The sequence below is a fragment of the Python bivittatus genome, unplaced genomic scaffold (genome assembly GCF_059951505.1).
Source record: "Python bivittatus isolate LINGU-HERP-01145 unplaced genomic scaffold, Pbiv_v1 ctg000030_np1212, whole genome shotgun sequence".
NCBI classification, from domain to species: Eukaryota; Metazoa; Chordata; class Lepidosauria; order Squamata; family Pythonidae; genus Python; species Python bivittatus.
Window position 1 is genome coordinate 2,348,419 of NW_028277031.1, and position 17,894 is coordinate 2,366,312.

The following is a 17,894-nucleotide window of genomic DNA, read 5'->3' on the forward strand; positions in this document are numbered from 1 at the left end:
AAAGAAATGACTTCCCCCTTCATCACAAGAAGTATAAACAATTTTAGTAACTTATCACCTTCTCTTAAAATATAACAAATGATCTCTTCTTCCCATATCCCATCTCTTATGTATAGAAAAATCCATAAAGCCTCGTTGTTTCAGTCCTGATCAGCAAAAGTCCATTAAGGATTACCAGAGATAAAAACATACCCATTTTAACCTTGATCAAATAAACCCACTTTATATTCCTTCCTTTTACTTCTAACCATCTTGATCTTCAGTCCCTTCAAATCATGTCCTAGAACTTGATTTCTTTTCATTTTTTCTTTGTACCTTCTCACAAAATTCTCGCAACTTTAACAGGCCTCTTCTGTAAATCCAACCTAGGAACGCCTGTGCCCATTCTAGAGGGTGACAGTTCCCCCAGCAAGCCTTGTCCTAGTCCATGGCAGTTCTGCTCCCCCGTCCGCACTTCCAGCCTGAGAGTGGAGAAAACTTTACCGCCTCTGCACAAGAAGGGCCCGGAGGCTGTGATGGCCGCTCTTGTCCTTCCACCCCCACCCTCCCTCAGGGCTAAAGGGGTCCTGGTGTTTGACCCCTGTCCTTGTGCCACTGAATTTGGACGGCGTGTGTGGAAGGCACATCCGGCACTTCTGTGAGGCCAGGAGGGGGAGAAAAGCTGTCCTATCCGACGGTGATCAGGACAAACGCCCATCCCTGATTAAAGTTCTGGTTAAAATTAACGACCTGTCGGGGGGGGCGGGCGTGTGTCAAAAAGTCACGCCTTTTTAATGCGCATGGATGTGAGGTGTGTAAAAAAGGGGTGTAGCTTTGATTGGACAGTTGTCTCTGCCATCTTGACTTTTTTGAATGCCCCCACCAGCCTGTAAAATCAGGTATCCTGTTTAAAAGCTGACTCCCCAAAGGCACCCGACACCCACCGTTCTCCTTTGTGCACAGGAAATCCTGTCATGCGCAGTTCTGTATGTCCCCCATTCTCTCCTCCACCTTCTTAGCAGAAAGGGCAAAAATGGAAAAGCTAAAAAACAGGGCAGAGGAAAGGAGGGAGGAGTGGGTGGGAATGAGGCAAGGGGATGGATAGCTGGAGAAGGGAAGGCAGGCAGGCAGGCAGGCAGGCAGGCAGCCCTCTTTTGGCTTCAAAAATGTCTCCTCCAGGGAAGGGGCTTCTCCCAGGCAGCAGACACCGCTCAGGCTGCTTCCCGGCCAGAAAAGTCAGGCCCGGTGGGCCCCTGAGTGGGAAACCACCAGGATGTTTCAGACCAGAGGGAAGGAAGGCGAGAACTGCCCCCAGGCAGTTGCAACCCCTTCGGCATTGCAGGCAGTCATCTTCGGAGCTCCCTCACAAAGCCTCACCTCTTCCCCTTGGGGAATGTAGAACGGCGCTTTCTGAATGATTTGGGGCAGGCAGGGGGGCAGTGTTTGGCCATGGAAAGAGTTCAGCACTTCTGCTCATAGGACAGCTGGATCTGAATTCGAACTCAGGCAGGGAGGGAGGCCCTGGGAGGCCCCGGTCTGAATTTGGAAGCCGCTTGCTCCTCAAGACCCCAGGCTTCAGTGCTAGGACGCTGAAGGTTGTAAATGCCGGAGGGACGGCGGCATGGAAGTCGGTCTCTTTGCTGCCAACCCACGCTGTCTTCTCTCTGCCCCCTCCCCGACGGCCAGATCGTTACGTCTCCAGGGAGAAGGAGCCGTTTCTTGCCGTCTGCCTCTTCCACTCCCCTGAATCCGGAGAGCACAACTGCACGGCCTCCAAGGAGATCTCTCTGGAGGATATGAAGGAGGGGCTGCAGGGCGACCCACGGCGCTACACCTTCTTCGTTCCCCCTGGGTGAGTGGGACCTCCGGGGCTGAAGCAGACTCGGACCCGAATGAGCTGCTGGGGGTCTGCAGGCCGGTTGTTCCTGGGGAGGAAGCAATCAGGGACTTGTTCCGGGGAGGGGGCGCCTTCTGTGCTGCGCTGTGAAGCTTGTCTTTCTAGTGCTGCGAGGGAATCCCTGGCCAGCGCAGGGGACACCTGGGAGCAAAGGAGGGCTGGGCGAGGAAGCTTTCCGCCCACCGAGGCCTGCCTGCCGGAGAAATGGGTGCAAGGGGCTGGCTGGCTGAGCCGGTTTCCTCACCGCTTGGTTCCCTCTCTGCTTTAGGATTGCTGACACAGTGAGGGACCATCGCTTGAACATCACCAGCCATTTTGCATGGTCCCCTGTGGAGGTGACTCTGGGTCTGTACAGCTCCTTGTGCCAGTATTTCAACGAGGAAGAGGCTCGTTGGAAGACAGAAGGGATGGCTCCCTTGGAGGGGGCCACTCCGGAGAAAGCCGTGTGCTTAACCCAGCACCTGACTGCTTTTGGGGCAAGCCTCTTTGTCCCCTCGCACTCCGTGCAGTTCATCAAGCCGGTGAGCTTCGAGGGCTGCTTTGGGTATTATGCACGGCTTCTGTTTTTAATTTCTTGTACCTTGGCGGTGGCTGTTGTTATTTTTGGGTCAGAAGGACTTTACTTTTCCTCCTTGCACGAGAGCTGGCGGGTGGGTCCGATCCTTCCCTGAAGTCTTTCCCTGTGGGGAGGGGGACCCAGCCGCAAACGGAAAGGTGGAATTCTCCCATCTCGTCACTAAACAGAAGCAGCTCAGGGGCCAAGGCTGTAAGTACAGTGATCATATGTCTTTATTATAAAAGACAGTCCTTTATTTCAGAAAGCTGCCTTTTAGATTTATTTATTTTTTCAAAAACCCGCTTTTGTCCTTTATTTCGATCATTTAACTTTTACCATACAAATGCACAGTCTTTCACATTCACGTGAAAAAATTTTCATATAGAAATTGAATTGTCTTTTTAAAATAAATTTACATATACTGTTTGCTTTTAGATATTTTTACTAGAACATGCTTTTTTGTAAAGTTTTTTTGGGTTTTGCTCTTGAATTTTCCTTTGTAAAGCAAAGTTATAAACACAAACAACTAAAAATTCTTATCCTTATGAACCTCTCAGATTTGCCCCTTTTTCAGGTTTGTCCTTTATTTTTTCCAGAAAAATATGGTCACCATGGCTATAAGCCATTTGGAATAAGTATTAACAATGAAGAATCATTAACAACTTAATGCAACCAACACAAACCAGTAGCATGGTCTTTCCTCATTCCCATATGTTTGCCTGAAGATCCATTTGGATGCATAATAAGGTCAGGGATAGGCCCTCATGGCCAGTGAAGCCCCTGCAGATGGCATTCCTTTGGTGGTGGGGCTCTCAGCAACTGCTTTGTGGCCTTCGCCCACTGAAGGGGGGTCCTGCCTCCTTCCACTGTTGATACCCTTAAGCAGCTTCAGTGGCCAGGATGGGTGTCTTTCATATCCTCTGCCGTTTGGGAGGGGTTTTCTTCTGCAAACTGTAGCACCCTCTCCATGCCTTTACTTTCTACTTCTCTCAAGAGTTGGGTATGCTTCTCCCCTTTTTCTGGAATATTTGGAACCCCATGAACTTCAGCTGTCCAGGAACAGGGACTGTGCAAATTCCTGTCCTGTCCTGTGCCTTCTTCCAGGCTCCCTTCTGTAATATTTCAGCCCAACCCCCTCTAGATCCTCTGAATGGATGACTTTTGCACACTTGGAGAAGTTACAAGAGATTGTGTCCTTGGCAGACTCCATCGGCTTTTGCCAGCCCTCCTCCTCTCTGTTGCTAGAGTGTTTTTGCTGCTTCTGCAGGTGCACGTGACCTGTTTCAGTGCCCTGGAGAGCCTCAGCAGAGGAGCCTGTAGAAACCTGTGTGGAAATATGTCCTCAAAGTATCTAAAATTCTCCTGTAAAACATCAGACTTGTATTCCTTGTCCCTTTGTTCTGCAACCTCATTTCTAGGCTGAATATGCCCTTCCTTGCAAGGGACAGATCTTCACAGGGGCCCTTCCTTAATCCATCACTGTCTCTAACTCCTTCGCATCCCCCTCCCTTTCCCTGAGCTGGGCCGCAGCCTGTTTCCCAGAGCCCCTCTTTTGGACTGTTCCATTCCTAGCCAGACGGCACAGAAGCAGCCATTATGACTGTCTCACCCTTTGAGCATTTTGATGATCTATAACAATTTATTGTTAACTTCCCCCAAACAAATAATCTGAACATTGTGTGTATACGTATGGTTCAATAAAGTCGGTCCTGTTTTTTTAAAAAAAGGGTGATATATGTAGGTTACTGGGTAGATATACTCATATATATTACATATATATTTCATATATGTTACTACCAAAGTGCATCCAGATGTGGACTAAACACTGGCTGAAGAACCAGAAAGTTACCACTCTCTGAAATGTACGTTGCCTTTCCTTCAGCCTCCAGGCCCCGGGTTCAACTACATAGTTCTGCTGACTTGTGCTGTCTGTCTGGTGACCTACTCCATGGCAGCTGTGATTGTGCACAAATTGGATCTGATCGACATTAATCGCGTGGGGTCGATCCCTTTCTGTGGGAAGAATGGGCTGTACAGATATGAAATCTTGGTGAAAACAGGCTGGGGCAAAGGGTCAGGTTAGTATCCGCAGATCCTTTGGGGCTCTTTTCACCATCGTATTAACAACGGGGTTAAACTTTGAGAAATGCAATGCAATGAAATGTCCCCTTCCTTGGGAATGAGGCTGAATTCCTTCCCAACATCATGGCTGGGGGGGGGGGGGGGGGCTAGAATCCCCTTCTCTGCTCATCACTTTGGGGCAGTGCTGTCTTTTTCTTAAGACCCATATAGAGATTTGCCAATTCATAAGTCCTCCCCTGACTAATAATAGGTGCAGACTCAAGCGAAAAAGTTGTAAAATCACTGGAGAGGCTGTTGGGACGTACAACTGAACACAGCTGGGGCAGCTATGGATGTGGGGGGAAGGTGTCAAGATCTCGTCCGCATGATTGAAGCCCTGCCTCTTTTTTACCTGTGGAACTTCTAGCTCCAAATAAATTTTTAAAATGCCAGTTCCAGTACAGGTCCCCAGTGGAGCCCGCTTTGCATGTCCCTCCATTTATTCCAGGACGGGCAACCTTTTTTTCAGCCTGCAGGTCATGCTGTGTGTTTCTATCCTACTGGAGGGCTGCAAGAGCATGGGCAGTGATGTCGTGTTGTAGGAATGGGCAGAACCAAAGGCTTTTGACCTTTATTTTGCGTTTTTGCAATATTGGTGCCCTAACCAGATCTAATGGTCCAGTCACAGACTAATAAGGACTTAGGAGATGGTTTTGTAAACAGCCACCTACTAAGTCCTCTCTTGTTGTGTAAAGACCCTTGCTGACTATTAAAACAGACTCCATCCTAATGTATTGGGGGGCAAATTCATAATAATGTCACCCAACTCCCAGCGACTCCAGGTAGTTTCAAAAATTGTTTCAAAACTGGAAATAGTTTAGTTGCTAAAATTCTTACTCTATCCATCTCGATAAATCTTGTTGAAGAAGACTCTGAGAATCTGGGGTGGATGAATTAGTTTTGGTTGAGGCAGCTGCGAAAGAACTTGACACAACTCCTGGTTGGCATGACGCCCTCTAGATTTTCTGGGATACGGTGGCAACCCTCAACTACAACCTGGGCTATCTAGAGAAGGCTATAGTTGTGATCTAACATATCTGAAGGGCAGCAGACTGAACAGGGGTGCCCTCCCTCTATCCAATGAGCCAGGGCAGAACAGAGAACATCTGGCAGCTGTTAAGGAGCACAGGCATCCTCTGTGGGAAAGCCTCCAGGAGAAATATCCCCTCCCGTTAGAACATTGGCAAGATAATGAACATTGGAGCCGGTGCTCCTGTTTGGAGAGGCAACAGTCCCGGGCTCACATAAATGTAGCAGTTGCTGCTCCAATGTCACTGCAATGTGATCCTGCAAAGGAGCTGCCCCATAGAAAAGTAGGTTCTATATTTGCCAAAGTAAAAAAATGCTGGGAGAGATAATTGATAGGAACTCTGAATTGTCTGGCATATAATTTTTGCTTAGGAGCAAGATCCTGGGGAGCAATCCACACACCACCTCTTTTCTAAAAGTAGCTCAAGTGCCACCAACAGGCTTTGGGATAAGAACATCAGGCCCAAGATTTATTTCACATCAGCCGGGGGAGCGTGTCTGGCAAATTTGAAAGCTTATTCATAGTTCTGTAACATTCTGAAATTATTGTCCCATAGCTGTGGAATGGCTTGTTTTTCCCCTGAATAAACTCTGCAGCTGCCAACAGCTGTTATGATGGGAAATGAGACTTTCCATTGACTTTAGATTCAGGTTGGCAGAAGAAAAACAGAAAATGGTCTGCCATCTTACATCTGCTGTCAACAGCATTTGGGGCTGATGTAAGCTCTTATTTTGTCTTCTATTTTTAAAAAAAACCCTAAACCCTTGCTGTTGATCTTCGTGATAGCCAAGGAGAAAACCGCTAATGTGTAAGTGGTTGTCCGCGCTCAATGAATTGCTTTGATGGGTTTCTTTTTTTTATATAATAATTTTATTAAAAATTTTAGGTAGAACAATAAAAGGTAATACAAAAAGAAAACAGGAAAGGAAAAAAGGTGCAAGAAAGCGTGTATATGTATGTATGTATGTATGTGCATGCTTTTCTTATATATGAAAACCCCCCTCCCCCCAAGAAACCCTTGATGGGTTTCTCTGTAATCCTTAGTTACAAACTAGGCTGTGCAAGTTTCAGAAGCTGTAGGGAATCATAGCTTGCAAAATAATACATATTATGCATTTTTAATGAATGGGCGCATGCATACATTACATGTGTTTTACTCTTCTCCTAGTGAGGGGGTAATTGGAATTGCAGTATCTACATCTGTTTCACTAAAGATGCTGTGCAAATTTACTATCACCCAGGCCACCTCCTGGGATTTTGTAAAGCAGTCTTTGTCTGCCTCCCTTCCGTCCAGCGCTTGCACTCCATTAGTATACCATTTCTGGGTTTAGAAATGAGGGCTGAGATTCCCAATGTGCTAAATTCTCTGTGACCATCAAACGTTATCAATAGTGGATTGGCTGCTCAGTTTCAATAGTTTAAGGGTTGCAGTTTTCACACCTGTTGTGTATTTTGCGGTTTTTTTGTTTGTGTAAGTGTGCATCTATGAATGACGTTGGCATGAAAAGTAGATGAAGTAACTAACATTTGTATGAACTGCTGGAAATCAGTGTGATTGCAGTATTTGCCACGGTGATGTTTTCGGGATTATGATAGCAGTGCCCCAGCTGTGCTCCAAACTGCTTGGCTCCAGATCCTGCTTCAGAAGGCAGATCTGGAATTGCCTCTGTGCATTACAAGGCACTCTTCTAAAGCTCTTCAGGGGGCACTTCAGGGAACCCCCGTTTGAGGCCGCCCTTCCTTCCTTCCAGGAACCACAGCCCATGTGGGGATTACTTTGTATGGGATAGATAGCAAATCTGGGCACAGACATCTGGATGATGAGAATGCCTTTCGACGCAACAGCCTCGACATCTTCCAGATTGCCACGGAACGGAACCTGGGCAGGGTGTGGAAGATCCGGATCTGGCACGACAATAAAGGTGAGCAAATGCGACCGGTTGTTGAGGCTGGCTGGACAGCTGGAGTACAGAACTTACGGTTCAATGTGAAATCAAGGGCAAGAAGTCTCTGCTTTTTATTCCCCCTGTTTTTTCTAAATTGGTCTTTTGAATTTATTATAATAAATGTTTGTCTCAAAGGCAGTACTCCTTTGTTTTGTTAAATGTACTCCTTTGTTTTACACCCTGTCTTTTACTTTATCTACCTCTCATCCTTTTTCCTATACAACGTGCCAAGCCCCTAACCAAGATAACAAAGATAGTGACTGTGTTTGTATGTCACATGATGCCCAAACAAGTCGGCTTAACATACTGGCCTGGTTCCCACAACCTGCTGAGTAACAGCTGGGTTCCCACAACATGCTGGCCCTGAACTCCCTTTCAGCCAGGCCTATTGTGCAACTCCAGCATTAGAGTGGCGTTTTCCCTTTGGCTTTTCCATTAGTCAAAGCCGAGAGTATTGCTTGTTGCCCTCGGTTGACTTGTTAACACTGCCTGAGCAATAAAGGGTGTCAGAGAATCCATTGCTTACAGAGTTGCTCATGGGGGAAGGAGAGGAGGCAAATGGTATTAGTGGGCATTTCCAGAACATTGCAATATGAAGATGACCGTGTGCAGAAGAGGGCGTGGGCTAAACCGGGGTCTCCTTCCTGCCTTCTGCTTTTCAGGACTCAGCCCAGCTTGGTTTTTGCAGCATGTCGTTGTCAGAGACTTGCAGACCTACAAGAGCTACCACTTCCTGGTGAACGACTGGCTGTCTGTGGACAGTGTGGAGAACGATGGCCTGGTGGAGAAGGAAGTCTTTGCTGCCAGTGAGTGGGAGAGTTGCTCAGCATGAGCCTACCTAGCGCATCCCTTGGAGCCTCTGTTTCGTAACTGGCTCAGTGGAGCAGGAAGGAGGACCCGGGGGATCCAGCCTAGAGGGAGCTGATAGCCATGCTTGGCTCGAGCCCTCGCAGCAAAGGCAAAATGGCTGCCCCAGATCAGATGCCACTTTTGAGGGAAGGGAGAACACAGAAAGCCTGAACACGAAGGGAGCAACACTCATTGGCAAGAGGTTCTTTAAGGCTGAAAGCAGCACTGCCGGCCCTCTCAGAGAGGTCTCTTCCACTGCCTCACTTTGAAATGAAGACAGGCCTGAGCCAGTCCCTTCCAGCAGACTTTTTCCCCATTCTTGTGGATGATGTAGTCCCATGACGCTCAGGGAACAGGAGGAGAGGCTTCCTAAGTATATGCTTTGACATCATGACCACCATCTAGAGCAGTGTTTCTCAACCTTGGCAGTTTGAAGAAGTGTGGAATTCAACTCCCAGAATTCCCCAGCCAGCCAGTATCTTCAAACTGCCAAGGTTGAGAAACACTGCTCTAGAGGTTCATGCTCCACAGCTTCCCTCCGTGTTTCACCCGTCTCTCCTTCTCTGCAGGTGAGGCAGATCTGAGGAGCTTTTTGAGGATCTTCATCGGCGAGCTGCAGCGGGGTTTCTTTGAGAGGCATGTCTGGCTCTCCCTGTGGGATCGGCCCCCTCGCAGCCGCTTCACCCGGGTCCAGAGAGCCTCATGCTGCTGCCTCCTCATCTTCCTCTTCCTCTGTGCTAACGCCGTGTGGTACGGTGTTGTGGCAGATGCTAACTTCAGGTGTGCCACAAACATCTGACATGCTCTGCGTGCCAGGCCCTTCTCTGCCCCACCTCCACTGAAAAGAAGAATCTCCCAGAGTTTCTATACAAGATCTATTGAAAGAGGAGAGAATAAGGTTCCAGAAATGTCAGCACTGAATTGTTCTTCCCCTTTGGAGTTCAGTTTATCCCCCTGGTTCCTAAGGGGGTGACTTCTCATGCTCCCCTCATGGCTCCTATATGAACAGCTAAGGAGACTTTGCCTTAACCGACAGCAGAAGAACATCCAATAGAAGCAAATATGTGTAGCTCAGGGTTGAATTGTGGGGCCCTTGGGGTTCTCTGAGCTTGACTGTTTTCTTGCAAACGTTTCGTTACCCGTATAGGTAGCATCTTCAGTGCACTAGCCGGGTAACGAAACGTTTGCAAAGCAGCCAAGCTCAGAGAACCCCAAGGGCTCCACAGAAGAACATCCTCATTAGAATGTGAATTTCCCTCTGGATCTTTACATGCATTGCCCCAGACATAGCCCAGGAGGGCCTTCCCTATGTTAGCACCAAATACTGGCCTGCAGGGACCCCCTTCTGTCCCAAGGGGGGGCTAGAGAGAGAAGGAGCCCAGGCTTGAGGTGGTCCTGACCTGTGTGGAAGGAAGATGAAAGAAAAGAAGTTGGTTATGGGGAGCAAAAGGGCAGGCATGAGCCAAGGGGCTGCAAGCGTGGGAAAGATGACTTCCTGGCCCGTAGTAAGGGTTTGCACCTTCTTCAAGCCACAAAGGGCCTTTGAGTCTCATGAAAAGGGCTGCATGCTCAAGATAGGGCAAGATTTATTCCAATTTAATTTCAACTGATAAATCTTAATTTAAATAGGATTACTCCCCCATGTTTAATGATTTCCCCCCCTTTGCTACATTAAAAATTACCGTTTGGTGGCAAATTTTGGAACAGCTGTGGAGCCGCATCCAGGCTTTGGTGGGCTGTATATGTCTTTGGACAACAAGATCCTAAAGGAACCTGGAAGTCTCCTGCTGGATTCTTCCCATGTGATGCTCTCTGCAAGCCTTGCTGTGATTTTCTTTTTCTGGGCATAATGGAGGACAGGAAGAAGGGCAGAGAAAGAGAGCTAAGTGCCCCATTTCCTCCTACTCAGTTCACAGACTTGGCCAGGATGGGCCTCCTCTATCCAAAAGGGGCCTCCTGACATCTTGACAACCAGGCCCTTAAATCTGGACTGGCACAACCTCAGGACAGGATGCTAAGTGTAAAACTTGCTAGAACATCTTTTTTCTTTTATCATATGTGAGAAATCTCTCTTCTTAAAATTTATTGTTTTAATATAAAAAAGGAAAAGAAACTACAGAGAGAAAAAGGGAGAGATACACAAAAACACAAAAAGGAAGCAAGAAAATGTACAATATCTAATTTCTTATTACATATAGGAAAGTATGCAGCTTCATTTTTAAACCTTGGCTGCATGGAACAGTATTGATCGATCTTTCCATTTCATCCATAGAGAGTCAATTCTTTTAAAAAACCCAATCTGTTTCAGTGATCCAAGATTGTAAATCTGGGGTTGCACTATCTTTCTAGCATTAAAGCGTAATACTGCTCTATAAATTATTATTTTTCATACTGTAATAGAGCCAAAATAGAGCTCAGCCTCCATCATCTGAGTCACCCCTTTTACGCTCCCAACATAATGAGGTTGAAAGATTCCTAAAACAGCAGCCAGGGCTAAGGTCCCCCTGTGAGTGGGAAAAGTCCCTTTTTCCCTAACAGTTTAGAACAATAACAAAACCATTTGTATGAGAACATCTTCTACATGTTCTGGAGTCTTAATAACAGAAAACAGCACAAACAGCTTCCAACTGACTCTTCTTTTTGGTCTGTTTTTAGTCGAGTGCCCATCTCCACCCTGATCCCGGTCAGTGGTGAGACCGTCCTGGTTGGCTTGGTCTCCAGTTTGGTTGTTTATCCCCTGTACCTGGTTCTCCTCTTCCTCTTCCGGATGGCACGAAGCAAGGTAACAATGGAAGACGGTCCATTTCAAGCACCTAAAGTGTGGATTTCAGAACCACCCTGTTGCCTAGAGAATTCTGGGAAATGAAGTCCACACTTCAAAAGAATGCCCAGGGAATGTTTGGTTTAGAGGTTCCACAGTGCCCCAACTCTTAAAGATATTTAATGTCAACAGTTGCTCAAAGTTCAGTCTCGTTGGAATGGATTTGTTGGAATCTGCTGTCTTGTAATACTTGTACTTTCTGCTGTTGATGATACTGACGCTATAGGAATCTCCAGGGATTCAAGTGTTAAGTTTTTTTATAGCAATTTTCCAGATTTTTAAATAGTGATGTTCCAATTGAAAAAATATTTTATTTTTCCGTTGTTTTGTAATAACAAACTTGGCAGCTAAAAATAGCAGTTGATTTAATTTCCTATGTTGCATCAATTTTGATGCCTTAGAAAATAAGGACAATAAACCAACAGCAGCAGCATTCATGATTTTTCCAAGTTTCTTCAAACGTTTTCAACCTAAAAAAAATGTCTAACTGGGCGCTGACACTGAAGATGGTAAACTGTGCCAGTTGGCTTATAAATCTTGTGTACACAATCTACAGTCAATGAAGTTTGCAGTTTATACATTGTACTTTTAGCAGAGGAATATGTGTCTATTGGTTATCTTTGTGCTAATTTTTTATGAGTTGTTGAAATGGATTTGAAAGGAAATATATACACAGAGGATTCCATGAGAACCCTGTCTAGATCCCATGTTACCCTTCCAGGGATTTGAAAGACTTCTAGAGAAGCTTTTTGGCTTAAAGTTGTATATAATGGAATAATGTAAGTTAAATAATCATGATATATTATGTAATGCACCTATTCAGTGTTGTTCAAAAATTGTCTTAGTCGGTGAGATCTAGATAATTTACACAAGAATAATTGAATTGGACTCATTTAAAACCAAGTTGGAATGTAACTAGAGTTTCCCTAGTTATTAAGCTTCTATTTCTCTATATTGAACCAATTTATCCTTACGCTAAAAGAGAAAATAGCTGAGAAATAGGGGAGAGACAAGGAGAAGAAAGTCAGGAACCAATCATTGCTTCCACCTTTTCCTAATATCCAAAATGAGTTTTAAATATGCATTTAAAAAGGAGATACTCCATTCTTACTCCCCAGCTAATAGGGATGTCAGTGCTCATGCAGTTCAGAACAACCATGGTTGGAATTCCTATTGATAGGAACTATTTTCATTCAAGGCTGCACGAGGTCCATTGGCTTGAAGATGCCACCACTATTTTCATGGCATCCCAAGTCCCATCCTTCAAAAGTGGATGAACCATTGCCCATTTTGGGAGAGGTTCCAGGAGATGCTTTAAGATCTGCAAGACGTAGGCACCACTTTCCCCTTAAAGGACCCTCAACCCCAACTTCCCCAGAATGCAAAAAGGAGCCAACATTTAGGGCTTCACTCACCCTGGGGGATTTACAGGGCCCACAATAAGACCATTGGCAGGAAGAACGCAATCCTGAGTCACACATTTGGCATTCCTTTCTTAGTTGGATACCAAAATATTGCTTCAAATTTTGTACACTGAAACCCCCAACATGCTTTCTAAATATAAGTCTTGTATAGTTTTTATTTGCAAACAGAGGTACATTCTCAGAATCAAAATGAACTCCTCATAGATTCATGGACATGTTCTGCGTAAATGAAAATTCTTTGCCACTTACAAAATCAAATAAAATGAAATTGGAAGTATTTGAAGCAAAACAGAAATTTAGGAAAAACTATTGCTAAATGCAAACCAATTATATACATTTTTTAAAAATTTTGAAGATTAAAGAAACATAGTTTTAGAATTGGAAGGGGTCATTGGGTGCAGCAGTCCAAACGAAGCCTCCTCCACAGGTAGTGTCCATCCAGTGAAAGGGACTACTGCTCTCTCTGTAACTGATTCCATGCCGAAGTTTCTTTTCTAACATTGAGTCAGAATTGCCTTCCTGCAACTTTAGTACATTATTCAGTGTCCTGTACCAGAACAAGAGAATAGAGCCTGGTCGTCTTTCGTGTGACAACATTTCAGGTACATGAAGAATTGTAAGGTATTCCTCCTCAGTTGTCTTTTCTCAATGCTAATATATCCAGTTGCCTCTTCTCTATTCATACGACTTAGTTTCAGATCTCCAGATCATCCTTGTTTCCCTTCTTTACATTTGTTCTTCTTGGTCTGACTCCTTAAATGATAGTGCCTCACCTTGGAAGTCAGCCCGACTGGTACAGAACACAGTGGAAGGATTTTGTTACATGATTTGGAAATGATGCTTCTGTTGATGCAGTCTGAAATTGCATTTGTCTTTTTAGCAACCACACCATACTGTTCACTCGTATTCAGCTTGTGAGCAATTATAATTCCAAGATGTTGCAACAATTTAAGTTCCATTTTACAAACAGGTCATAATTACACTTCTTTAGGTGGTGCTAATAATAAACTGAAGTCTAGTAGCTTCTTGAAGCTATTTCTTTGAACCTTTGTCAATATTAATTAATATAGTAAATGATTTACCAAAGTTAACTTCTAAATCCCTTGCAGCATAACATTTATTTAATTAAAATTTGGAATGGAATGATACATCTATTAGGATTTTGAAGGAAAATGAAAATGAATCAGGAAAAGAAGTAGTAAATGCAGAGGCCCATAGATGGAAGCTGGAAGTTCTAAACCATTCTTCCCAGAAGGCTTCCGGGTCCTGCCTCCGACTTTGGGGTAGCAACTTGAAATTCCTGCTGCCCCTTCTTATCCTCCGGAGGAATCCCACCTGGCCCCTACCCCTAAATCCAATGTGTGAGAGAACTAGAGCTCTTACATGCTGTGTTGCCTTTCTGGCAATTAATAGTTCAATTTACAAAAGTTGAAACAATTTTTATAATGCCACCTCCTGGTTTTGTGATATGATGACTAGAAGATTCGACCTTTCCTTCTGCCCATGGGACCTAAATCAGTCTCACAAGAGATTTAAAAAATCAAACTTTATTAAGGAAAAAAAAAAGGATAAAAGGTATTCTTCCTCCTTTTTAGTATGATCTATTAAAAACAGACATTCCATTTGGAAGAAGATAACCGCAGTATAGAGCTGTCCAGATCACAGCAATACAGCAGCCTGCAAGTTACTTAGCAACATTCTAGACAGATCTCACATTAATGATGGCCTGCTACAAATGAATTGATCTCTGTCCAACAGCTCCAAAGTACCTACAGAAAGTTCAAATTATTACAGATCGCAAAGATATTCTAAAGAAAAATATATTTTTATGAATATAGTCTGAAATATCAGAAGCATCTGCAGGGGGCATTGGAAAAGTCAACATGGCAACCACTACCATGCAACACATAAAAATTTGTGATGGCATGACAAAGAGGCCAGTCTTTGATTACGCAGTTGTGATGCCATATTGATTTATTTTTTATGCTTCCTACAGATGCCCCTGTGAAATGTGACAAAGAGAGAAAGAAAATAAGACTTAGCCCCCTGCAGAAAATGGATATCAAAAACCTGGCCCAAATTCCTGGCTAGATGTTTCCGCTGTCCCAAAGCAAATGGTCCTTTGCTTTGCTTCCCAGGAGTTCTCTCCCTCTTGGAGGCTGCAAACAATCAGATATGACTGAAGATCAAGGGTTCCCCATTCTTTTCCCAGCCTCCTTCATGGACCTCTCCCTTTGCTTTAGAAGGGCAAAACCGTCTTTGTATCCAACAGAGGGAGGGCTGGTGTGTCCCTGCCAAGAGCCACTTCTCACTCATGGGGATGGACCCAGGCACTGTGGGTCTGGAGTCTACACTCTGACGCACAGGTTGTGCTCATAGAAGTCGAAATAAACAAATAAATAGAAGTATTAATTAAATCTGCTGGCTATGTACTCCTCTACCCCAAATTCTGTTTAATGACTTCCAAAAGAAACTACTTGTTTCTGGGAGTTTTATTCCAGGCAGTCTGGAGACTTGACCACTTATTAGGTTGAATTCAAGGACTGAAGTACCAATGACTTGTAATATCACATGACATTTCAAATAAAAGATGCAGTTCAGTGGAGAGAAAAGTAAGGTCCTGCACTTACGCAGGAAAAACCAGATGCACAGGTACAGGATAGGCAGTACCTGCTCAACAACAGGGCCTGGGAGAGGGGCTTAGGTATCCTGGTGGACCACCGCCTAAGTATGAGCAGTGTGCTGCAGCTGCCCAAAAAGCCAGCGCAGTCCTGGGTGGCATCAACAGAGGGATAGTGTCAAGATCAAGGGAAGTGATACTAGCTCTCTACATCTCACTGGTGAGGCCACATTTGGAGTACTGCATCCAGTTCTGGTCCCCACAATACAAAAAAGATGCTGACTCCCTAGAAAAAGTGCAGAGAAGAGCAATAAAGATGGTAAGGGGTCTCGAGGCTAAATCCTATGAAGAACAGCTAAAGGAACTAGGTATGTTTAGCATAAGGAAGAGAAGACTAAGGGGACACATGATAGCGGTCTTCCAATATTTGAAGGGCTGCCCCAGGGAAGAGGGCATCGATTGCTTCTCCATAGCACCCAAGGGTAGGACAAAAAACAATGGGTGGACGCTCATCAGAGGGAGATCCAACCTGGAAATAAGGAGGAATTTCCTGATAGTGAGAACTATTAAGCAGTGGAACAGAGTTGCAGGTGCTCCATCGCTGGAGGTTTTCAAGAAAAGATTGTCCAAGGTGGTATGAGGACTCCTGCCTTGGGCAGGGGGTTCGACTAGAAGACCTCCAGGGTCCCTTCCAGCCCTAGGAGTCTATGATTCTAAATATTACAGGTCGTAATTTATTCACTGTATGATAAATAAAAATATAGAGAGGTAACAATATCTCTGCTTGTTTTATAGAGAATTGGTGGCAGTGCTGTAAAGTTTTAAAAACAACATTTCCAAGTTCCCACAGGATTCAGGCACAAAGATTTATTGACACAGTAGTTAAATGAATATCACACAGTGGATCACTAGGTATCAGTGTTAAAATTCCTAGGCTTCTGGAAACTTGTGTGAAACTGATATAATTTCTTAGGTTTTTTTAATGTTAATCCAAATACGTGTATACTTAATCTTAAATGATTAAGTACACACCTGTTGGCCTTCTGCAAGACCTTGAAGACTTGGCTCTGTGCTTGAGCCTGGGGCCCCGGGTGTGTGACGGAGCCCGTTTCCTGGTTGTGCAGACTGTATGATGTTTTTGTAATTTTTTTCTCAGCTATGTGTTTTATGTTTTTTTATGTGGTTTTACTATTTTTAATATTGTTAGCTGCCCAGAGTCATGTATCTGAGTTGGGCAGCTGCATAAATCAAATAAAAATAAATAAATAAATAAATAAATAAATAAATAACTTTGTTAACGTCAGTCTCAAATAGATGAATGCGAAGAAAGAGAGAGCAAACTGCATGATCAGAGCCATCTTTCTAATCCACAAATGTGTCCTAAAGATTGAGAAGTGAGAAGAGGGAGGTAGTCTTTTCCCCCTACCCATTCTAACTATCCTAGAAGGGGGACCTGCTGGTTTTAGCCACCCCCTCCTTTATTTGGGGGACTTGTCTTAACCCAGCATAAGCTATTTGAGCTCTGTGGTTCTTGGATCTATCAGATGGTGCATTCTGGTTTAGAAAGTATAGCTGAATTTCTGCTTGATGCCAGCAGCCATCTTCTTCACAGTCACTGACTGTGGCAGCACCTTTGTAAACCATGAGAGCATTAGTTGCTGGCTGGCTTTTCCCCTCTGTTTCTTTTAAAATGAGATTGAAGTGTCTTCAGTACTACCCAAAATAAGTTGATTGGGAGGCAGATTTAAATTCGCTTTCTGTTCCCTCTGTTTCCCCACCCCCGACGATCCTAGCCAAGGGAAGTGCTCAGTCCCTCAAGCACCTTTCTCTCCTGCAGGTGACCATCAGCCAGTCTCTGGCCCATTCAGACCAGCAGTCCTTGGAGATCGACAACTACCTGGACTCATCGCTTCTGGAGAGCTCCTTCCTCACCTTCCCTGGGCTTCGAACAGAGGTGAGAAGCATCAGAACTGCTGCCCTTTCTCTCCACACCCATATGCAAGCTCTGCGCCAGTCCTGGGAATCTTTCCTTCTGTCTCCTCTTTCCTTGCAGTTGGCCAGGTAGCCATCTTCTCAGTAACCTTTTCAGAGATGGCTTCTCCTGGAGGAGAGCAAAGAAGGAGCCAGACATGTTAGCATCTGAAGGACAGAATTAAATTTGTGGGCTAAACACTTGTCTCTTTCACTCTTTCTTCCTTTATAGGCATTTTCAGAGCAAACCAAGACCGATTTGCTCCTGGATGATTCAAAAAGGTAGGTCCTTGGCTTCTGTTTATGAACAGCAGCATCTTCTCTTCCACAAGCTCATGTGGGAGAAAGAAACATGTTCTGGCCGTGAGGCCTTTTCATGATAAAAGGTGGTATTTCTTGTAAAGCTCTGCCAAAGACCAAGCTAACTATCAGTTCTAGCTGGACACTGGGATAGGCAGAGCAATAAACTGAGCTTAAGTTAAGCCTCCCTCAAGTGTAACCTGACACCTGATGACTGCTTGGACACATCCGTTACATTTTCTTGGCAACAGTATGGGAGTCATTTGGTACTGACTTCTTCCAAAATATTGTTTTGACTTCCCAGTCTAGGCTACAGCCTTGGGATTTTGTGGTGATCTCCCATCCAAAGACTCATTAGATCTGACCCTGCTTAGCTTTTT

General features: G+C 44.7%; 1 protein-coding gene across 1 annotated transcript in view; it reads left to right on the forward strand.

Annotated features, from left to right (window-relative positions):
• The window catches only part of PKD1 (polycystin 1, transient receptor potential channel interacting), a 128,889-nt gene that overhangs the window by 93,833 nt on the left and 17,162 nt on the right, over positions 1-17,894 (forward strand). The window contains exons 24-32 of the mRNA XM_088152401.1: positions 1,666-1,831; positions 2,145-2,397; positions 4,315-4,510; positions 7,335-7,505; positions 8,192-8,335; positions 8,948-9,158; positions 11,034-11,160; positions 17,081-17,197; positions 17,447-17,496. Coding sequence (XP_088008527.1) covers positions 1,666-1,831; positions 2,145-2,397; positions 4,315-4,510; positions 7,335-7,505; positions 8,192-8,335; positions 8,948-9,158; positions 11,034-11,160; positions 17,081-17,197; positions 17,447-17,496 — 1,435 coding nt within the window. The remainder of the gene's footprint in view (positions 1-1,665; positions 1,832-2,144; positions 2,398-4,314; positions 4,511-7,334; positions 7,506-8,191; positions 8,336-8,947; positions 9,159-11,033; positions 11,161-17,080; positions 17,198-17,446; positions 17,497-17,894) is intronic.